Here is a 21593-nt window from a genome sequence, read left to right on the forward strand (position 1 = left end):
GAATGTTACTGTGCTTCAAGAAATGTGTATAGTGAATATAGAGAAGTATGGAAAAATCTTCATGAACTGATGCAGAGTGAAGTAAGCAGTCAAGAAAACAAATACACAGTGACTACAACAATGTAAATGGTGAGAACTGCTTACCCAAAGAATCAAAAGTGAATATAACAAAATTATAAAGATCAAACAGGAATCAAATGAAGAGAGATGAGAGGACATCCCCAACCTGCTCATTCATGGAGATAGGAGGTCCACAGCTGTTACACATTGCACATGTTTTCAGATTTTTCAATGTATCAATCAGTTATGCTAATTTTTCCTCTCTATATCAGATATTTGTGTATATGTATATATAATATATCTGATATTGTCATAAGATATTGCTCCCTGGGAGGGGGTGACAGAGGTATAGTTGGCATAACTATGGTGATAAAAGAAACAGAAAATGTCCACAAAAACTTATTTAAAACAAGACTAATAGACTGGGACAATCTTGTCCTCCCTTTTCATTGGCATCCAGTGAGTAAAGACCTTGCTCACACACAGCATGGGCACCATGTGCTAAGCTAGGGGTGTGTGTGGGAGGAACCACCCATCTTTGTCCCAATTTAGACCTTGTAGCCCTAAGAATCAAGTTTGGAGTTTTGGTTTGTTGTATTTGTCCTTTTCAATTTTAAGTCCAGATGTGGTGACCATGAACAGAGGTATTCAAGCCATTGCAGCCTTGGAGCCAGGATCTTGGGTTAGATATTGCTGCCTGCCCAGTATAGAAAGCAGCACTGAGAAGCAAGACCGTGGGAATTTTGGACTTGAAATTTGTTGGGATTATGCTATATAAGAACTGAGGTAAGCTGTTAACCTAATCTCCTTCTCCTTCCCAGAGACTGAAGTAGTGTAGGGGGAATTATACTCCCCAGCTGTTTGGGAGTGGGGTTTTGAGGGGTTTGTATATTTGTATATTGTATATTCTTGTTATATCTTTGAAAAGAAAGCCATGCTTGGCCACTCATCATTTTACTTATAATTCTTCAAAGATTTACATGATTGTTTTACATGTGTGGATATTTCCTAATGAGGCTGATCACAACCCCTAAGTAGAGTTGCTGTGACCAAAAAAAAAAAAGAAATTACATCCCTCTGTTGATAAGCCTCTCTGAAATTAGCTAGGTTGCGTCATAGACAATAGACACATAGTCTATCAATCACTGAGCTCATTCTTGAAAGCTTTCCAGCTTGGCTAGACCAGCCAGAATTTGCACACTACTGGTATAGCTAACAAGATTCCAAGTGAATTAGCCTCGCTAAAGGAATTCTACTTCATGATCCAATTCAATCAGGGCCACTCACTGCAGCAATCTGAACGAAAACTATTTCTGTGAGTCTTAGGAATTTTAAAATGAAATTAGTTTCTCCTAACCAATTCAAGCCCTACATTTGGCAGCCACATATGGTCTATGCAAATGAGTGATTTTCTAGTTTATCTACAGTCATACTAGGGAGAGCAAAAGGAGAAAACCCACCACCAAGTCTTAAGTGTCCACATGGGATTTACTAAAAGATATTCTGTACAAGTAACCAAGGCCTTAGGAAGACTGGGGATAAGAGGGGTTCTTTGGTCCCCCAACTGTACATGCAGAATAAGATAGTTTCCCAGCTTTCCCCTTTTGTACAAGTAACCTTCCATCTCTGATCTGTTTAGCCATCACTTCCACTTCTGTGTCTACCAGGGACTGGGAACCTGTGGTCTCTGAAGCATTTTTCTGGACTTTCTGAAGCATATCTGATGAAAAGACCAGAGCTGAGCAGGAATTTTAAACAGCAAATATGGGTCAAGACTCAGGGGTGGGGAACCTTTGGCCTTTACGTTACATGTGGCCTTCTAGGTCCTCAAGTGCAGCTCTTTGACTGAATCCAAACTTTACAGAACAAACCCCTTATTAAAAAAATTTGTTCTGTAAAACTTGGACTCGATCAAAAGGCCACACCCAAGGACCTAGAAGGCCACCTGTGGCCTCAAGGCCAAAGGTTCCCCACCTCTGGGACTCTGCACATTGGGATCTTTGAGTATTGATGGAGGAGGCAAAAGGAGAAAGGAAGTAAGAAAAGGATCTGAATCATCATGAATCAGACTTGAGGCCCATTCTTATGGCATTTGAAGCCTGTTTTTTATGGCTTTAGTCAGATTTCTTAGGAACTTCCCCTGTACTAATCATGAGTTCATACAAAAAACGAAGGAGCCAAATTTTGTTGATGACCTGAATTTCAGATTCAATTCTTAATTCTCCTAATTTGGTCTCCAGACTCTAAAGTATGCAATAGGCACAGTGAAAAGCTTAACATTAGCTCAGGTCCTTTTGTTCAGGATTTCATATATCAGCATGTCTTTCACCTGTGAAATGGTCCAGCAAACATTTACCCTAGCCCCGAATAGTCCCTAATGTGAAAAGGTCACCTTCACCCCTGTGCTGAGGTATAGACTTTAAGTGGAGCTATAATAGTAGTTTTCACTTACCTATATGTAAGAAGGGCAAAGAAGACACTTTGTTATTGGGTAGGAAATAGGACAAAGGTTCCTACCCAGGTTCTACCCAGCCCTCAGTGTTGCTCCCTGGGGTGATTTTCATAGATGATTGGCAGGACTTAGCAGAAAGGAGTTGATTCATGCCCTAAGTCAAATAATGAGTTGATCTGAGGGAGTGGCACTTTAGGTAAAGACCTTTTAGATAGAGCCAAAAGCCAGAGAGAGGCCACTCCTACTCCTGAGAGCCAATTGTTAAATCTTGGGTATTAGCTTTTACATCTCAAAGTTTTGTTAATAGTCTAGACTTAAGAAAGTGTAGGAGAAAATGTTAATGATGCAGATTAAATTTAAAAGCGTTCTGGGTACATTTTCCTCCCCCAACCCCCCCAGCTGTATGTTATGTTAAACATTTACTTTCACACCCCTGGGCAAAGGTATTCAAAAGATAGATTTAATCTGAGCCTAAGGTTTTCTGATAGTTTGCGGTGGCTTTGAGGTCGAAATATCAAAATTACAAAATAATTTATTTTAGCCATGTGCTAAAAGAGGTATCAGCCCTCCCTCTATCCCCCCACCACACACACCATAAAGGAATAATAGAAGGCAGAATAAGCATAATTTATCAGACTAAATATTAGGTATGGCTAGCTGAGGACCAGTATACAGCAGAACCAAATAGCAAAGCAATCTTGATGACATTACTTCGTCAGCAGATGAGTGGAAGTGACAGGGAGACAGGCAATACCTTGGAACAGCCAGAGGAACCCGAGTTTGTCCTAGCTACATACAGTTAGCGTTTATATATTGCTGTAGGGTCTACAGAGCACTTTATGTATGTTGTCTCATTTGATCCTCAATGAAACCCTGCAAGGTAGGTTCTATTATTATCTTCATTTTAAAGACGAGGAAACTGAGACTGAGAGATGTTATGTAGTTTGCCCAGAGTCACAGAGCTATAAAGTGTCAGAGGCAGGCTTCGAACTCAGGTCTTCCAGATTCCAAGGGTACTTTGCCCTCTAGCTACCTGAGTACATTCTTTCTCACCACTGATGTAGAAATCTGTGGGATAATGTATTGTTGGAGAGTCAAAATTTTTCTAATAATGTATTTTGTTGTTTAATTAAATGTTTTGTATTTGAACTTACCTGCTGGATATCAAAGAAAACACATTGCTGGGGCCCCATGAACCATGATTTTAAATGAAGGTTTTCAGAGAATGTGTCTCGAACCTAGAATAACTAGTCTAGGGGCATAAGGACATTATGGGGGCTTTTTCCTCTCTCTATGCCATGCTTCCTCAGGTGGGTGAGTTGATTGAATATATTGATTTTGTTGATGAGCTGATGGACAGCATTATAGGCACTGGACTCCAGTGAAGCCAGGAGGTAGTGAGATAATCAGAGACACAGAAATGGAGGCAAAAAAAGATAGCAAAGACAAAAGTTACATCATTCTTTTGCTTAGTGGGGTCCCCAGACCCTCCTCTCCCGTCCCTGGGTGACCTTTCTTTTGATCAGCCAGTACATTCTTGTGACCTACCTCAGGGTCCGAGGTGCTACTCACGTATGAATCTCTAGAAGTGAAGCTAAGTGATGGATCAAGCCTCTATGATAACTGTCATTATTGCTATCATTATTACTTATTGTGTTACTTCTTGTGTATAATAAGAACATTTATAGAATTACTATAGCGTTATACTAATTACTAAAGCATTTATAGAATGCTTTAAGTTTTGCAAAGCACTTTACAAATATTTTACAAATATTACCTCATTTTATTCTCACAGCAACCCTGGGAAGTGGATGCTATTATTTTCCAGAGAGGTAACTGAAGCAGGTAGAGGGTTAAGTGACATGCCAAGGATCACATAACTCGTTACATTTCTGAGGTCAAATTTGAACTCAGGTCTTCCTGACTCTAGGTATAGCATTCTATCCACTCTCACTTGCAAGGGCAAGCCCCATTTTGGGAGACTCTTGTCCTAAGTAAAATAAACTTTTGTATTAATTATGGTTTATTGTAATCCTTTTTTCCTCATATGTTAAAAGTTTTTTTTTTTGAAGCGTAGTCACTTGTAGCCTTATAAATTTGTTTGTCAAAAATGAAATAGCTGTTTATTTCTTTTCTTCTAACTTTTACGAAAGGCTTCCCTACTCTCGGAAGACAGTAATTGTAGTTAAAATAATTCTTAGGATATTTATTTGTATCTGAGCAGAGCATACAGCCCTTCCTAAGAAAACCAGCCCCTCCCTATGCCACCAATCATATGCTATCCTTAGGTTGATTACGGAAAGCAATACATTATGGGTTCTCACCCCTGCCTCACCCGTTGGACAACAGGTCTACATTTGAGACGTTCAGGATCAGAAACCAATCATGAGTATGTAAGGATTGTCCACAAATTAGACTTGTGTGCTCTGACCAATTAGAGCTCATAAATGTTTAGATTAAACTTTTTCCATTAGACTGTAAGATCCTTGAAAATGGGGGGTTTTTTTCCCTTTATTTGTATTCCCAGGCACAGTGTCGGGTACAAAGTAAGTGCTTAATAAATACTTGTTGCCTTGACTTGATAATATCATCTTCAATAATACTTGAAGAAGGTGGGATCTTATTAATGAGGACTGACACCAAAATGGAGCCTTTTCCCTATATAAGCAAGAGCAATCCATCCTCCGATTGCATGGTTGCTGAAAACTCAAGATCAACCAGATGCTTAGATCCCCTCATAGATACTGATACTTGTATCTATCAGTGTGGAGAAGGCTGACAAAGAACCAGAAAAAACTCTCTAGGACTGGAGGAATATGTCATTCTTCGGCAAATATTTGAGGCTCTATGGGTAGCACTTATACTACATTCTAGCATCCTAACATTATTCATTCAAGATCTGGTCAACTGTCTTTCATCTCAGAAATATAAATCTTATTGAAATATGGGTGAGTTAGGTTTTACTTTCACCTTTTAGTGGTGATGGGTATATATTTACTACAGATTCATTTAGAGAGCATTAGCTGCTTGATGTTGAGGAAGCAGCAGGAGAACCCAATCACCTCTCTCTCCTTGGGAATTTACCCTACAAAACCTGAATACTTCCTCACAGGCCAGGGTAGCAGGGTAACAGCGGGGTAAGGTTCATTGGTGATATTGGAGAATGGTCCACAAGGAGAGATGCAAAACCAAATTTAAGTAGAAAAAAGGAGATATGGTTCAGGGTATTTTGTTATGAGCAACTGCCCATATGTGCCATGTAGAACAGAAGAAACTATTCAAAGAACAATCATGTGACTCCACGGTTTCTTCTGCTAATCAGAGGGAGATTTGATTCTTAGAGAAGCTGTACTATGAGCTGGGTATTGAAGAAGTGGTAGATAAAGTGTTTGCTAAGGGAAGGTGGAGGTTACTTAAAGTAACTGATGCTTGGAAGACCCTAGCTTTGGCTGAGGCCACATGCGACAGGGTAAGGTCAAGCCAGGCGGAGTGTAGAAAACAAAGGAACATATTGTTTGTCATTGATAAGGGTGATATTTTCTCTATAGGCTGTTAGCTATCTCTTTTCTGCTCCGTGGAGAGGGGCAGGCTGGAAGAATCCTTTTCATTGCTCAGAAATCACCTCTTGTGCTAACCTGTGCCTACCCCTGGTTTGCACATGTTGTTACCTCAAAGCTCAATGCCTTTGCATATGGAATAAGAAGACCTTTTATTACAATGAGATATATCTTAAGTCCCTTTTAGCTCTAAATTTATATTCTATGATCCTATAAGGATGGTGTTGTGGAAAATTGCACCAGATTCAGAAGATTTAAATCCTAGGTCTGGCTTTACCTTACATAAGATGGTATATTATAATAATCATCGTCTGTGTAGGCATCTTATCCACCTACCAGATTACAAGCAGAGCTATTACTGGCAATTTCTGTACCTGGGAAAAGTAGTAACTATGAGGCAGAGGGAGGCTCACCTAGGGTCTAGCTGCTGGGGATGGGAAGTTTGCCCTGGCAAACCATAAGGTCTTTAAAGATACCAAAAGGAGAGGAAACACCTTGTGGATGAAACTATAAATGCCAGGCAGGTTGGAAAGTATCCCCAGGAGAGCTCTTTCAGCATTTTGTAAATTTTCAGCCCTAGGTTAGGCATGGTTTTGCACCAATATGGTGAATGCCCAGGAGGGGAGTGCTACCAGACTGTCTGAAGGGGATCAGTTGAGAAAAAGGGATCAGGTTAAAGCTTTGGTACTGATCAGCATTAGAACTGAGTTATGCATGAGCCCCCATACTTCTAGCCTAAATGAAACAGGGAGACCCACTCTCAAAAAAACAAAACAAACAACAAACCTCTATCCCTAAGCTAGACTCTAGGTCCAGACTCATCACTATCCGCACCTTCCCTCACACCTAGTTTCAACTCTGAGTGTAAACTTCATAAAAGAAAAGACCCAAGTCATATCCCAATTTTTATACCCCCTTCCCCACCTGACATAGGTCAATAGTAAATATTTGTTGAATTGAAATGAGATACTATGGAAGAGGGGAGCTACAAAGTTTAGATAAAACAGTATCTCTGTCTTCATAAGCATATAGTTTAGTAGAAAATGCCATATGTCCTTTGATTCTAATGCCTGATGTGGTAGGATAGAGAGAATAGGTCCTTGAATTCAATAAGATCGGAATTCAAGATACTTGCACCGCCCCCCCCCCCCCAATATACTAGCTTGTGTCACTCTTGGCATTTAACCTCTGAGTGTTATGGGCAACTCTCTAAGACTCTAGGTTGTAAAGAAAATGCCAACCTGCATTTGAAGAGTTTCCTAATCCAGGAATTCCCTAGATCTATGACATTATTAAGTCCAGTTGCTACATCAATTAATAATCAGGATGTAGTTGTCAAAAATATGGATTCTAACAGAATTGTCATGAATTTAGAAGACATGAGGAAGTTTCCCAGAACATACATTTCATCCCTCTTTTGGTTGCTCTGGACCTTCCTCACATTCAGCCCAGGGAATTTTTGGCCTCTCTCTGAATGTTTGAGTCTACTTTGCCGTGGACCCCTTTCCATTATATAAAGGCACATTGCTGCAATGTGGATTGCATATCCCTATACTCCCAAGGGAGCCAGCCATAGGAAACCCTTGCAGTGTAATCCACTTCTCATTCAGATCCAAACCCTGACCCACCCCAAGGGGATTGCATGAATGAAACTACCACTGCTGATCCCCCCTTAGCTATTCCCAAGACCACTGAAGATTGGTCCGCTAATTCTTTTCACATTGAGGTTGAAATGGTTAGAATAAAAACAGCTTACACACACATGTGTAGTATATATATGTATATATATTCTATATTATTATATTATATATAATATATGCTATAATTATGTGTGTATTATATATGTGTATATATGTATATGTATTTGATGGTGCTTGTGTTATTTGATCTTCACAAGAACACTGTGAAATAGGTTAGTGCAAGCATCTTTATCTCTATTTTACAAAGGAAGAAACAGAGAGCATGGTAAGTGACATTTAAGATCACATTCTTGAACAGTGGAAATCTAGTTCTCCTCACTCCAACTGCAGTATTTTATTCATCAGGAGGATCCAAAAGGAGCTTGGTTCCCAGAGCACTGGTTAATGAAGTTTTCACTGCTTCTGGTCACCATCACCATGGCTACAAGCTAGCACTAGGAAAAGTGGGATACCCATGGGTCCACTCCTGTATCTTTTTTTCTATGAAATAGAATTCTGACCTCATTCATAAAATAGAAAATGTAGCAAGCAACCTGACAAATTACCATTATCATGCTGTAGCTCGCCCATCTCCTTTCCTTTCTGGTGATGACCATGGACTGGAAATCATGGTGTTGTTCTCAGGGGCTTCAACAACTACTGGTTACCAACCAGCTGAATCCAGGTGTAGCACCTTAGCCTCAGGGAAATTCCCTTGAGGTAGCCTTCTGGTACTACCTCCTTGTAATGGACTTTTCTTTCCCCTTCTCCCCCTTAGAACATGCACAATTATTTCTGGCTGCTCCTGAGGTACAGCATGGAAACCTGAGCAAGTACAGATACTTTTTGCCTGATTCCTTCTGACTGTGTGACTGAGGAGTCCTCCAGTTGGATGATGAATTGGAATCCAGAGAACATTCAGTTTCCACTCTCCTCACCCTCTACTCTTGACTTCCATGTTCAGGGAAACTATCCAGAGGCACTCATCTGGTACTACCTCCTTGTAATGATCTCACTCTTCTTCCCCCCCCTCCCCCTTAGAGTGTGCACAAATGTGATTTCATTAAGATATTATGTTAATGAGGGATAAAGAAGGAAGTCCTTCTCTGCTATGAAATAATGACAGCAAAGGGTGCCATGTTACAAAACCCAAACCTTAATGAGGAATGTAACACCTCACCATGGTCCAGAAAGGGATTCCATAGAGGGAGAGTGGCTTGGACTTTTACTGTGAGTAATACGAATCAGAGTCTTGCTCATTTCCCTAGCCAAGGAAATACATATTTTGGAGTTTATGGTACCAACCTTGTGAAAGTCTAGTACTAGAAAATGAGAAAGAGACAGAAAATATTACTCCCTTTTTATGTCCACTATGTTCAGTCACATATAACTAAAGGAAGCAGGAAATATCTGTGCACATTTCAAGGGGTAAGGAGAGAATGCACTCCTTACTTCTCCACATCTTTTCCCATCATGAAATCAGTGCACACCACAAACCAAAAAAAAGAGAGCCAAAGTCTGTGATTCTTTAAAAAAAATCATGCCTAAATATGACCAACTTGCCGCCCCTGACCACTACCCCACTTATGCACTGCTGTCAGACAGACCCCTGCTTCCCACCTCGATATTCCAACTTTGTACTTTCAGCTCTCTTCAGTACCCAAGATCCAGAAAAGTGGAAGGTAAGACAACCAATGCTGAGCAGCTGGAGGCTGCTTCAGTAGAGAGTTATATTTCATGGGAGAGAACACAATAGCTGATGTGATCACAGAAGACTTTTTTGGTGAGGTAGTACCTGAGCTAAGCCTCAAAAGAAAGCTATAGGTTTTGATGATGCATTCTACTCTGAAGCTCAGCTTAAGGAACGACAATTATGGAAAGATATGGAAACTTTCATGAATTTTTTTTTGTCATAGGAATATGGATTTAGAAATGGAAGGGATCTTCAAGGTCAGCTAGCTCAATTTTCCTCATTATACAGTTAAGGAAACTGAGGCTCAGTGTGGCTAAATAATTTTCACAACACCACAAAGGTATTTAGTAACAGAGTAAGAATTTGAACTCAGATCCTCTAACTCCAAATTGAGCGTGCTGGCTTGAGCATCATGCTATCTTCTTTGGCTCCCTCTTTCTCCCCAGTTATAGATGTTAAATTGCTTGTACCTTTTTTTCTAGCACTTACACATTGTGCCTTCTACAATAATTCAGGTATGTGTTTTAAAGCTTCCTGCCTGACTTTCAAGCTTCACGAGAAGAGGGATTGAGTTTCTCATACATTCATTCATCATAGCTGACACCTAGCTAATACTTCAAAGTATATGCATCATTATCCCCATCTTGTTAAGTAAATGGCAAGCAGTGGAAATGTATAGATGTATAGATGAGGAAACTGAGGTTCAGAGAAGTTAAATTACTTGTCAAAGGTCACACAACCAGGAAATTTAGGAGTTGGGATTTGGACCAACATCCAGCACTCTTTCTATTATACCACACTGTTTCTCAAGATTGTTCATCTTACCTTATATTAAGTGCTTTCTGTTTGTATAGCACAGTGCTAAGCTCTTGGGGAGATATGAAGATTGGCTAAGGTGTGCCTTCATGGAACTTAATAGAAGTGTTTTCCCATAGTGCTTTAGACAGTTATGCATATAGCAAATGCTCACTGGGAGTTTTATTGAATAAATTGATACAGAATGTAAGAGTACTAGACTGGGAATTTGAGAGCTATGTGACCTTGGATAGGTCACTTAAGCTCTTGGGATTTTAATTTCCCTATTGCTGAGTAGAATTTTTCTCTGAATTGCTTTGCATATGAGACATGAGATTCAAACTTGAGCTTAGGAAAAGTGAGTTCATTTGACTTCCATCTCTGAGAAAGGACACATACTGATCCAATGGTCTCTTCTGGAAGAGGCCCCTGGAGGGAGCAAAAGACTTTGGGAAGAAGTTGACATATACAGGGAGCCATTATCTCCAGCATATCCCTGATTTCTAGTTTGCCAAAAAAGAAACTTTGGAGAACTTCCCCTTGGGTAAGAGCAATAAAAGGCAAAGTTGACATATGTGCTTACAACCAAGAATAACTTACGTAGTGAAGCTGAGCAGGAAAAAAAAAATGAACCTTTAATGGAACTGAGGACTCTGAAGCATTTCTGATGAAAAGATCAGAGCTGAGCAGGAATTTAAACTGCAAATATGGGTCAAGACTCAGGGGTGAGGAATCTGCAGCCTTGACGCCACATGTGACCCTCTAGGTTCTCAGCTGTGGCCCTTTAACTGAATCCAAACTTCACACAACAAATCCCCTTAATAAAAGGATATTTTCTGTAAAACTTGGACTCAGTCAAAAGGCTGTGCCCAAGGACCTAGAAAGCCACATGCATCCTTGAGGCTTTAGGTAACCCACCCCTCGTCAAGAAGAACCTAGAAAGGTAAATGTACTTGTGCAATTAGAAGGGGCTGTAGGATGATATAGTATTAATATTTTAACTGGAGAAGACATTGGTTTCCTTTCAGAACCTTAGATTTTTCAAAGGAAATTAAGGGAGTTAAGAAAAAAGAGGTCCTGGGGATGAATTGTTTCTGTCCTGAGGTTTTGAAGAGGAGAAATAAAAGAGAGTGAAGAATGAGGAATACACCAGTGTAGGAAGGAGGAAAAATGAGGTAGAACTTGCTATTTCTTTTCTTTGGGATGCATTAGAAGAACATGGAGTATATAGTACTCCAATACAAACATAGAATAATGGGTAGGGAAATGGGCATCTGGTGAACTTCTATCTCAACTGGACAAAGAAGGATTGAATGTATACATGCACACCAAGAGTTTGGTGTAGGAATACCAAACTTAATAGAGAAACACATAGGGATAGGGAAAGTGAGTTAAGAGGAGGCAAGTAAACCATATTTCTGGATCTTGAGAGAGAGGGAAGGAAAAGAAAAAGAAAAGAATGAAAATCTAAGGGAGTGCCTTAGGCTCTTGGATAATAAACAAATTGTGGCATATGAACGTAATAAAATGGTATTGCACCATAAGAAATTACGAAAGGGATGATTCAGAGAATTCTGGGTAAAATAAACTGATGCAGAATGAAGTGAGAACAACCATGAGAACAGTTTATAGGACGACAGTAACATGGTAAAGAATAACAATGTGGAAAGACTTAAGAACTCTGATCAACACAATGGCTTCAGATAACCTATGAAGAAATATGTTAACCCATTTTCTGACAGAGAAGTGATGGATACAAGGTGCAGAAAGAGACCTGAATTATTTGGACATGATAACTTGAGTGAATTAATTTTGCTCATCTATGCTAATTTGTATTCTTTCTTTTAGTTTTTATGAATGGGCTTTAGAGAGTAGAAGGTAGATTAATAATAGTGTCCCCCTCAAAAGCAATTGAAACATTATTTAGAAAATGCGGAGTATAGAAGGAAGTTCAGAAGGAAGCCCAGAAAAGCAGAACAGTTTTGAAAGTAATGTGTAGAATATGCTACATACTTTTAAAAAAAGTAGTTGATATGAAATAAATTCACCATTTCATACAGAATCCTTTTGTGTTCTGCTGAGTGTATGGAAAGATTACTTAGTGTGTTTAAGTAAATAGTTTAAAAAAAACACCCTCCCTTACACCAACACACCCCCCTCCCCCAAATCCTTTCATTCTCTCAAAGCCTTACCTCTATCCCCTTCCAAATCTTTGTGGATCACCTTTATCTCAGTTGAAGGACTGCCTTAGAGGAATGTATATTATTTTTAAACTTTTTTTAACTGTGGCTAAGGAAGTTGTGAGTGGGATTCACTCATAAGGGACAAAGCTACAGTCTTCCCTTACTGCAGTTTTCCAGCTTATGGGACAACAACTCTCTCAGAGGAGGCAGGAAGAAGCAGCTAAAGTCATTGTGCCCTTTGGCGTACAACTTCCATAAACGTTTCAGGCTGAAAGCTCTGAGTGAATAAATAAACCAGTTCTGTGCATCAGACAAGAGGATGCATTTTTTTTATTGCTGGTTCTTCACATCCCTTTTTTTAAATTCTTTATTTTGCTTGGGTTTTTTTTTTTTTTTTTGGTGTCTGTTTTCTTTTACAATATGACTGCTATGGAGACACGTTGTGAATATAACCTACATCAAAGATTTTGCCATCTCAGTGAGGTGAAAGGGAGATGACATCTTCTTCTTATGAGAGGTTTCTCTGATGTAGCTGTTTTAGCAACAAAGTTGCCATCTTGATGAATAAATAGTAGCCATTATCTCAAAAAAATCTAGTTTTGGGAAATTGCACCCAAAACAAGCCTACCCTCCATGAATAATAAAATTATGGTTATTTAAAAAGTCGTAAGTACCACCCTTAAAAAATATTTTAATCTATAAACAAGTGTCTCCGTTTGTTACCTTATGTTTGAGGTCCATATTAATTTGCTGTTATAAAATGTAATACATTTTTAGTTGGATACACGCTAAGAAATATGCTTGCATTTTTTTTAACCGGGGCTCCAAGGAGGTTTCCAGCAGGGCTTCGCGACGTAAATTTGTCAGCGGTAGCGAAGGCCCCGCCCTCCGGCCCCGCCCCCACGCTCGCCGCCCCGCCCCCACGCTCGCCGCCCCGCCCCCACGCTCGCCGCCCCGCCCCCACGCTCGCCGCCCCGCCCCCACGCTCGCCGCCCCGCCCCCACGCTCGCCGCCCCGCCCCCACGCTCGCCGCCCCGCCCCCACGCTCGCCGCGTGCCCTAACGCCACCTCCTTCTCCCAGGGCCGTCGGCGGGGGGCGCTCGAGAGCCAAACCGCTCCGGCCCCCAGTGCGCATGCCTGCCTCTCCTTCCTCCCCCTCCTCCTAGGGAAGTCGCAGTGCGTTTGCGTGGTTGGGTCAGCGCCTAACTTCCGGGCGGCGCTGCCGAGATGGGGCGGCGGAGGGCTCCGGGTGCCGAGTAGTGCCGAGTTGGGGCGGGGGGACTGCGGGGTGGGCGGGAGGGAGGGGGAGGGGGGAGGCGGGGTGGGGAATTGAAGGGCTCGCGGAGAGGGCGGGGACTGAGGGCCGGGGTCCGAGGCTGCGGCTAGGACTGGGGTCGGGGGAGAGGGGTGGCCTGGGCAGGGGTGAGCTTGCTCCCGCCGCCGCCGCCGCCGCCTCGGGCGGGAGCGGCCGGAATGTCGGCCGAGGCCACGGGCGCGGGCTCCACGGCCGCCCCCTCCCCAGGGGGTCCCGAGCCCCCGGGGCCGGCGCTGCCGCCCCCGCCTTCCGCCCCGGGGGCCGCGGGCGGGGGCGCCGCCTACGACCTCAAGCCGCTGAGCCCGAGCAGCAAGTACGTGAAGCTGAACGTGGGGGGCTCGCTGCACTACACCACGCTGCAGACCCTGACCAAGCAGGACACCATGCTCAAAGCGATGTTCAGCGGCCGCATGGAGGTGCTCACGGACTCCGAAGGTACCGGGGCACCCCGGGCCCGGGGCTGGTGCCCCCTGGATCGGCGCCTCCGGCCCGCGTCCGGCCCGGCCCCTGACGTAACGGGTGCTGCCGACCTGGGTGACCTGGAAGCAGTCACTTAACCCTCATCTCTACAGCGTTAGGCTAGAGGACCTCCAAACGTTCCTTCTCTAACCTCCGGACCTTTAAATATCTATTGAATAGATGAGTGGGGGTGGGGGTGGGGGGCTGGCCTCCACGCGGTCCGAAATAAAGAACGGGAAGGGTACCAGTGTTGGCAAGTGACCTCTGCCCACCTGCTGCTTATAGTGAGGAGGAATCCTCCTTAGCCAAAAATCACCCGGGCTTGTCTTCAGGTATCAGTAGTATGCATTTAGGACAGTGCCCTCTACCTGGAGGTCCCAACCTGCTCAGGGTCTCAAGAGGCAGGGATGAACCCTACACAGCAAGAATGAAAGGGAAGACAGCTGCTAGGGGTGGAGGGTGGAGTAATAGGAATGCCACAGCCCTGCTGCTGGGGGAGGGGAAAGTTAGGATTGAATAAAGAATACAAGCAGCTGTTCCATATGCTGCCAAGGGACAGGATTATGCCTTTGTTGCTGTAAAAGCCCAGGAGTTGGAGGTGGGGGTGGTAGGCTTTGCTGTGCACCTGATCCCACCAGAGGAAAAAGGGGAGGATACACACTGAAGAGACATTAAGAGCTGGGGAGTTTGTAGGCACAAAGTCTTGCTGAAGTAGGGAGAATTTGTGCTTAGCTCAGTGAATGCTTTACTTCTGGTAAGAGGACAGGGAATGGGTATCTCCTGAGTATTGTAACCTTTTGGGTTAGATGCCAGCCTGAATCAAAAAGTGAGATCTGTGGAGCTGATGATAGTTTGGAAGAATCATTATTATCAACAAAAAATCATCACGTTTTTTCTTCAAGTATTAAAGGTCTACACTTAGGACAATGATAAATGTTCTCTAGAAAAAGAGCAGTTATTTTGGGAAAAGGGTTTATATTTGTTAGGCATAGAAATGATTAAAAGTCATAGGAAAAATTTCTCCCTCATCCTCTCCTCCTCTTGCCTCTCCTAGGTTGGGTGCTGATTGACAGGAGTGGTCGTCATTTTGGGACAATCCTGAACTACCTTCGGGATGGGTCAGTGCCTCTTCCAGAGGGCCCTCGGGAGCTGGGTGAGCTGTTGGGTGAAGCACGATACTATTTGGTTCAGGGGCTAGCTGAGGATTGCCAGTTGGCTCTACAGGTGAGACCACATGCCCTTCTACGTTTTTCTCTGTATCTCTTTGTTGACCCCTTGAGGGACGCAGAAGGAAACTCTTTTGTCTCTAGCCTGTTCCTTCCCACACTCTTCCATTCTCATTTGCTTCCTATCTCCTGTTATCTGAAGTAGTAACCAAGAGAGGATGGATAGAATGGACATGAGAAAATTAGCTGCTGGGAGTGAACAAGGGAGTCCAGGGGCTTGTGGGCTCCTCTTTTGGGAACACTATGTTCCCATCCTGGCTCCATGTCTACACTAGCTAGCTTTTTAATCTCTCTGGAGCTCAGTTTCTTGCAAAATGAACAAATGAAACTAGTTCTAATGTCCCTTCCAGTTCTGGCTAGAATGATTCTCTTTTATATAATACTTTTAAGGGTTATAGAGCATCCCCCTCCCCCCGATAAGCTTGTGAAATAAGAAGGGTAAAAGTTGAGGAGACTGAGGCTCAGAAAAGTGCCCTTCATCACACATCTACTGTCAAAGCCAGAACATGAGCTCTGGTCTCCTAACTCCCAGAATCTTGTCTTTTCCAGCATACCATATTGCTCATTCTGTAATAATGTATAAGGTGTCTTAGTGCTGTTTTAAGAACACTTAAAATGGCATTAAGTTGGAAATAGTCTGCATTTTTATAGCATATTCAAAAGTTTGTGTGTAGTACAAAATAATCCTGTGCAATAGTCAGACTCCTTATTTTCCTCCTTTCATGGATAAGAAAGTATACTGAGAGGTAGGTAAAGTCACTTGCACTAGTTCATACAACAGCAAGTGGCAGATCCAAGATTATATCCCAGTGTCCTTTCTATTGCATCACATGCTCCGATTTATCTTCCCGGAGCCCCTTGTCCACTATTGTGTTTCCTGATAGTTGTGGGGCTCTGAAAAGAATTCTAGCCCTGAGTGACAGGTCAAAGAGAAGTAGAGGTGATTGGGTTTCATACTTGATTCCCAAGCCCCAGTTATTCTTTCCATTTTCCCACCTCCTCTCCCCTGTCAAGTGACTACTAATCTCTCTCTTTCTCCAGCAAAAGAGTGAGAGCCTTTCCCCACTCTGCCTTATCCCCATGGTGACATCTCCGCGGGAAGAGCAGCAGCTTCTGGCTAGCACTTCTAAGGTGAGACACCAGCAACTTGGGAAGGGTTGGCATTTCTGAACTCAGCCTGACCCTTTTCTCCTTCTGTCCTTTCGTTCTTCCCCCTCAGCCAGTGGTGAAGCTGCTGCACAATCGAAGTAACAACAAATATTCCTACACCAGGTGAGGGAGAGCCCTGGACTGACCCAGCCCTTCAGTTTGCAACCCTGTTCTCTTCCTTAATGAGCCATCACCTTATTCCCCAAATTTCTGTCTCCTTTCTATCTCCACTTCCAATACCCAGAACCCTAATTTGGGTTTGATGAGCTAAAGTCAGTTGGTTTGGGTGCTGAAATGTCATTGCCTTTTGCTACCCACCTCTCCAATTCCCTAGCACGTCGGACGACAACCTACTAAAAAACATTGAGCTGTTCGACAAGCTGGCATTGCGCTTCCATGGGCGGCTGCTGTTTCTCAAAGATGTACTGGGTGATGAGATCTGCTGCTGGTCTTTTTATGGCCAGGGCCGAAAGATTGCCGAAGTGTGCTGTACCTCCATTGTGTATGCCACTGAGAAGAAGCAAACCAAGGTCAGGGATGAGCCTGGGGTTTGATTGAAAACAAGGCAGCTTTAGGGGTGGAAGGTGTGTGTGTGTGTGTGTGTGTGTGTGTGTGTGTGTGTGTGTGTGTGTGTGTGTGTGTGTGTGTGTGTGTGTGTGTGTGTGTGTGTGTGTGTGTGTGTGTGTGTGTGTGTGTGTGTGTGTGTGTGTGTGTGTGTGTGTGTGTGTGTGTGTGTGTGTGTGTGTGTGTGTGTGTGTCCCCTCCCTCTTCACCCTCTCTTTTTCTCCCTCCCTCCCCTCCCCCGCTCTTTATCTTCCTCTCTCCATCTCTCCCCTCCCTCCCTGTGCCCCTCCATCTTTCCCTCTTTCCATTTTTCCTTTTTTCCTTCCTCTTCTCTCAATCTTTCTCTTTCCTCCTTTCCTTTTCCCCACCCCTCCTTCCCCTGCTTTTGATGAGACCGAAACTGCTGAGAGATGGACAGAATGTTGCCAACCTTGGCATCTACCTCCTCACAGGTAGAATTCCCAGAGGCAAGAATCTTTGAAGAAACATTGAACATTCTGATCTATGAGACACCCCGGGGGCCTGATCCTGCTCTCCTCGAGGCCACTGGGGGTGCTGCTGGAGGAGGGGGTGCTGGGCGGGGAGAAGATGAAGATGGACGAGAGCATCGAGTCCGAAGGATTCACGTTAGGAGACATATTACTCACGATGAGCGACCCCACGGCCAGCAGGCTGTCTTCAAGGACTGACCTTTCACCCGCCCTGCCCTTGAACTTGTTCTCCCCTCTTATTGTTACCACCACCTTAACACTTCCATTCTCTCCCTTCCCATGACTTCTGCCCCGGCTTTGCTGGTCAAGTCGTGGGTTTCCTCTCCACTCAGTATTTCGGATTTACGGTACAGTATGTTTAGCCCCTTTTATCCTCCTTATTCCTCCAAACCCATCCACAACATGGTACATTCCAAGGCACATACTACAATGCTTCCCAAAATGTCATATTTGTTATCTTTGCCTCCTTCAGACTGCTTGGATGCGATGTTCTCTCACTCACTCTACCTTCTCCCTACCTCCAGTTCTTACATTCCCCTGTCTTTGCATCCATCATAGGTGCACGTTTCAGAGTTTTGGTTCTACCCATGTTTTCACTTTGTCTTAGTATGTATTATGTGCCAAAGTTTTTCTCATGACCTTAACCATCTGCTACATTCCAAGCCTATTCCTTTTCCCCTTTACATTTTACAGCCATTTCACCTACAATCCTGTCCCTGGCCCTCGTCCCTTCTTAAATTGGTACTGAAGTGGCCTGTGGCCTTCCCAGCCTGGCCTCCCCAGCTACTTGTTTCTTATTATTTATTTTAATTTTCTATTAAATTATTGAAATAAAGTTGAATTGCAAGGATAGACTTGGTTCCTGGATGAGAGATTTTACCTTTGACAGGGTGGGGTTTGTTTTGTTGGATATGGATGAGGAAGGTGGGGCAAGTTCTATGCAGGGTAAGTTAGCTTCACTTATTTGTAGAGCTGAAAGGAGCTTAGGTCATCTAGTCCAACCCTGTCGTTTCAGAGACGTAAGCTGAATCCCAGGAAGTAAAATGATTTGCCTGACAGCCAAAGTTTAGTGGCAGAAGAAGCAAGCCTAGAAACTACCCTTCACATGTAGTGTTCTTTGCATTACATTATACTACATCTGAAACTACCCAACCTCAACCAGTTTTGTGTCTCTCGTGTGTTGTGGAAGGATGCTGCCAGGATTTAAAGAGTATTGTAAATTTGTATTTCAGTTCTTGGATATGCCAACTCCTCACATCTGCATGTCCCATCCATGACACCCATAGTAGCACCAGAAGAGAAAAACCATGTCACACCAAGCTGCCTAATTCAATGTGTCAGTGGTTTATGAGTAGGAGATTGGGGCCCTCTCTAGTGAGGATATTGGGACATGAATTTTCCCTCATGATTCAGGTGCAAAGACAAAATCAAGAGCTTGTCGCTCAGCCCCAGCTACATTGGGATGCCAAAGGTCAACAATGAAGACCACACGAGGGCCATCTTCTGCAGAACCTGGAGACAAAAAGGAAGCAGAGGATTAAAATCTTTCAATTTTGTTCTTAAGTTCCAGTACTGAACAATCACTCCTCTACACTCCCAAATCCCTTCTTTGCAAAGCTCTGGTGTCCTGGTTACCATTGTGAGCTGCAGTGTGCAGGAAAGAATCATCCACAAGTAGGCAGTGTCCCTCAGACCAGCACTGGGGCTCTCCCCCAACGACTAACTCACAGCCAGGGGGAATCTTCAGGCCTGTTGGAGAAGGCCCAAGTAAAGGTCAGAGGAGTCGCCTTCCACACAATTCAGACATTCCCATCAGTTCCCCAAGTAGACCCATAATCTTCCATTTTACCCCAGGTTAAACATGAATATCCTTGATCCACTATTTACCTAAGTGACAACGAACACGAGCATTGGTGGGTCCACATCGCCCCTCAAGTCTGGCTCCAGGCAGAAGAACAGAAAAGCCAGCATTGCCAAAAGAATTGGCACTCACAAAGCTTCTCAGCCCTCTAAGGGCCCGATATGTCCCTGGGCAGCGTAGGCAGTTATTTGGCTGGCACTGACCAGCCCTGTAGAGTAGGAACTGATGGCACCCAGGGGCCAAAGGAGGAGACCATCCCCGAGGTGGAGAAGATGTCCCTGAGAAGTCCCAGCTTACAGTTCCAAAGTCCCGAAGAATGGCAGGAAAACTGCTCTCTAGGAGCTCCACATCGTGTCGCTGAGCATCCCGGGGCACAAATGGAGCAGAAGGAAGGTCCGGCAAAAAGAGCAGAGCTGGGCGTTGGATCCCTGGCCCTCCACCAAGGCTGCTGTTGCCCTGAATTGCCCGCCTCACCCGCCCCAGCCCAGCCCAAGAGTAACGCTGGGCATAGGCCCGAAGCCTCCGACTCACAAGACCTTCTGCCCCAGGCCCTTGACCAGGCTCCCTGGTGACTCCTGAGCCTTGACCTCCAGCCTCAGAACCTCTACCAACTGCAATACTCCCTCTGATAACACCCCCTGCCCCAGGGATTGGGGTGTCCTGGGAGCCCAGTCGATAACAGTACCAGAGGAAAAGGGAAGTAAGGGCCCCAAGGATCAGAGTGAGGGCTGGGCAGGCCAGGGGTAGGGGCCAAGGGGGCATGGTGGAATGGGATGGGGAATCTAGTCAAAGGCCCCAGGCATTCCCCAAATCTGTTTCCCTCCTCACCCTGCCCTACCAGCTTTTCTCCTCTGGCAACCTCAGTTTCACCCTCCTCGGGTCTTACTCCATGCTGTCTTCCTCATTCCCCATTACTTCTTCTCGGCTCCCTTTATCTGGGGCTTTTGCCTTCACGATTCCGCTTCCACTTTTCAATTTCTGTCTTCTTCCATCAGCAGTTCTTGTCCCACCTCATCATGCAGCCCTCAGATCCTGAAATGGATCCTAATCCTCTGCAGCAGCTACTGCCTTTCCTCCACAACCCCCTCCTTCCTTCCCTCTCTTCTGTCCCTCCCCACCTTGTCTCCTCTCCAGCCTTCTCCCCTCCCCTTTTCTCCGCTCTATCCTTTCTCTCTCTTCTCCTCTCCTCTCTCCCCCTCCTTTCCCATTCACCCTGACGTCACCTTCTCCCCCCTTCCAACCCCCGCACCCATCACTTCAGGCCCACTCCAGAGTCAGCCGCATGTCAGGGATACTCTTGCATCAAGAAGGGAAAGAGCAGAGGGAGGGGAGGGGGAGTTTTTGGTATCCGGGATTGGGGGCAGGGGAGGGGCGACCCCTGAAGGTTTGGAAAGCAAGACTCTGGCAGAGCTGGACTCCCCTCCTTGGCAAGGCGTCAAGTTGGGCTCTGGGGTGACTGCGTCGGAGTCCGGTCCGCCCGCAATGCGAAAAGGGGGAGGGAGGGGCGGGGCATGGAGCCAGTAGGCAGGGAGCAGTGGAGAGACCCACAGATTGGTGGGGCGAGGGCGGCGGTGCCAAGCAGCGGGAGGTAATCAAGTCAGCACAGAGGGGCCGTGCCACCTCTGTCTGTCTCTAGGTGACTCTTCTCCCTCCCAGCTCCCTCCCCGCTTCCCGCAGGACGGTCACCTGAGCACCAGTGATCGCCGGCGAGAGGCGAAGGTGGAGGCTGCCACAGCCAATCAGCTTGGAAAGCCGGGGAGCCCCTGGGTCTGGAGCTGAGGGGCGGGGCTGAGGCAGAGCGCTGTCCTTGGGTCGGTGGTGCTGAAAGAGGCCCGCACCCCATCGCCCGCTAAAAACCCACCACGGGAAGTGTGCAGTGAAACCGCGGGGGCAATCCTTGAAGGCAGAGAAGAGGGTGGGCAAGGGCAGCGCTGTACGAGCGTGGGACAAGACCCGCCTCAGACTGAATCTAGTTAGAAAAGGATCATGGGGAAAGAACACCCTGAGAAAACCGAGAAGGGACACTTCAGACATTAGACCCTAGGAGCGGGGAGCGAAGTATTTTATAGACTGAGGGTGAGAAGACTCCTCCCCCACCTCCTACCCCCG

At 44.8% G+C, this 21593-nt stretch overlaps 2 protein-coding genes across 2 annotated transcripts; one reads left to right on the forward strand and one right to left on the reverse strand.

The window, feature by feature from the left end:
- Window positions 1-13810: 13810 nt before the first annotated feature.
- KCTD13 (potassium channel tetramerization domain containing 13) lies at window positions 13811-18475 on the forward strand. Its single transcript, XM_072599239.1, has 6 exons — window positions 13811-14169; window positions 15248-15417; window positions 16461-16550; window positions 16639-16691; window positions 16903-17098; window positions 17585-18475. The coding sequence occupies exons 1-6, from the start codon at window positions 13893-13895 to the stop codon at window positions 17819-17821; spliced, it is 1023 nt and encodes a 340-aa protein (XP_072455340.1). The 5' UTR covers window positions 13811-13892; the 3' UTR covers window positions 17822-18475.
- Window positions 18476-18946: 471 nt separating this feature from the next.
- Window positions 18947-20517, reverse strand: ASPHD1 (aspartate beta-hydroxylase domain containing 1). Its single transcript, XM_072599251.1, has 3 exons — window positions 19511-20517; window positions 19259-19372; window positions 18947-19135 (listed from the first exon to the last, which is right to left on the reverse strand). The coding sequence occupies exons 1-3, from the start codon at window positions 20244-20246 to the stop codon at window positions 19026-19028; spliced, it is 960 nt and encodes a 319-aa protein (XP_072455352.1). The 5' UTR covers window positions 20247-20517; the 3' UTR covers window positions 18947-19025.
- Between the last annotated feature and the right edge of the window lie 1076 nt (window positions 20518-21593).

The sequence above is a fragment of the Notamacropus eugenii genome, chromosome 1, assembly GCF_028372415.1.
Source record: "Notamacropus eugenii isolate mMacEug1 chromosome 1, mMacEug1.pri_v2, whole genome shotgun sequence".
In the NCBI taxonomy this organism is placed as follows: Eukaryota; Metazoa; Chordata; class Mammalia; order Diprotodontia; family Macropodidae; genus Notamacropus; species Notamacropus eugenii.

Bases quoted from the DNA above. Each gene is read 5' to 3' on its own strand.
- ASPHD1 (XM_072599251.1), bottom strand. From the start codon at position 20,246: ATGCCCCCTTGGCCCCTACCCCTGGCCTGCCCAGCCCTCACTCTGATC. The intron at 19,373-19,510 runs GTAAATAGTGGA...CTTCTCCAACAG, and splicing joins TCGTGTTCGTTGTCACTTAG to GCCTGAAGATTCCCCCTGGC. The intron at 19,136-19,258 runs GTAACCAGGACA...TTTTGTCTCCAG, and splicing joins GCACACTGCAGCTCACAATG to GTTCTGCAGAAGATGGCCCT.
- KCTD13 (XM_072599239.1), top strand. From the start codon at position 13,893: ATGTCGGCCGAGGCCACGGGCGCGGGCTCCACGGCCGCCCCCTCCCCA. The intron at 15,418-16,460 runs GTGAGACCACAT...CTCTTTCTCCAG, and splicing joins ATTGCCAGTTGGCTCTACAG to CAAAAGAGTGAGAGCCTTTC. The intron at 17,099-17,584 runs GTCAGGGATGAG...ACCTCCTCACAG, and splicing joins CTGAGAAGAAGCAAACCAAG to GTAGAATTCCCAGAGGCAAG.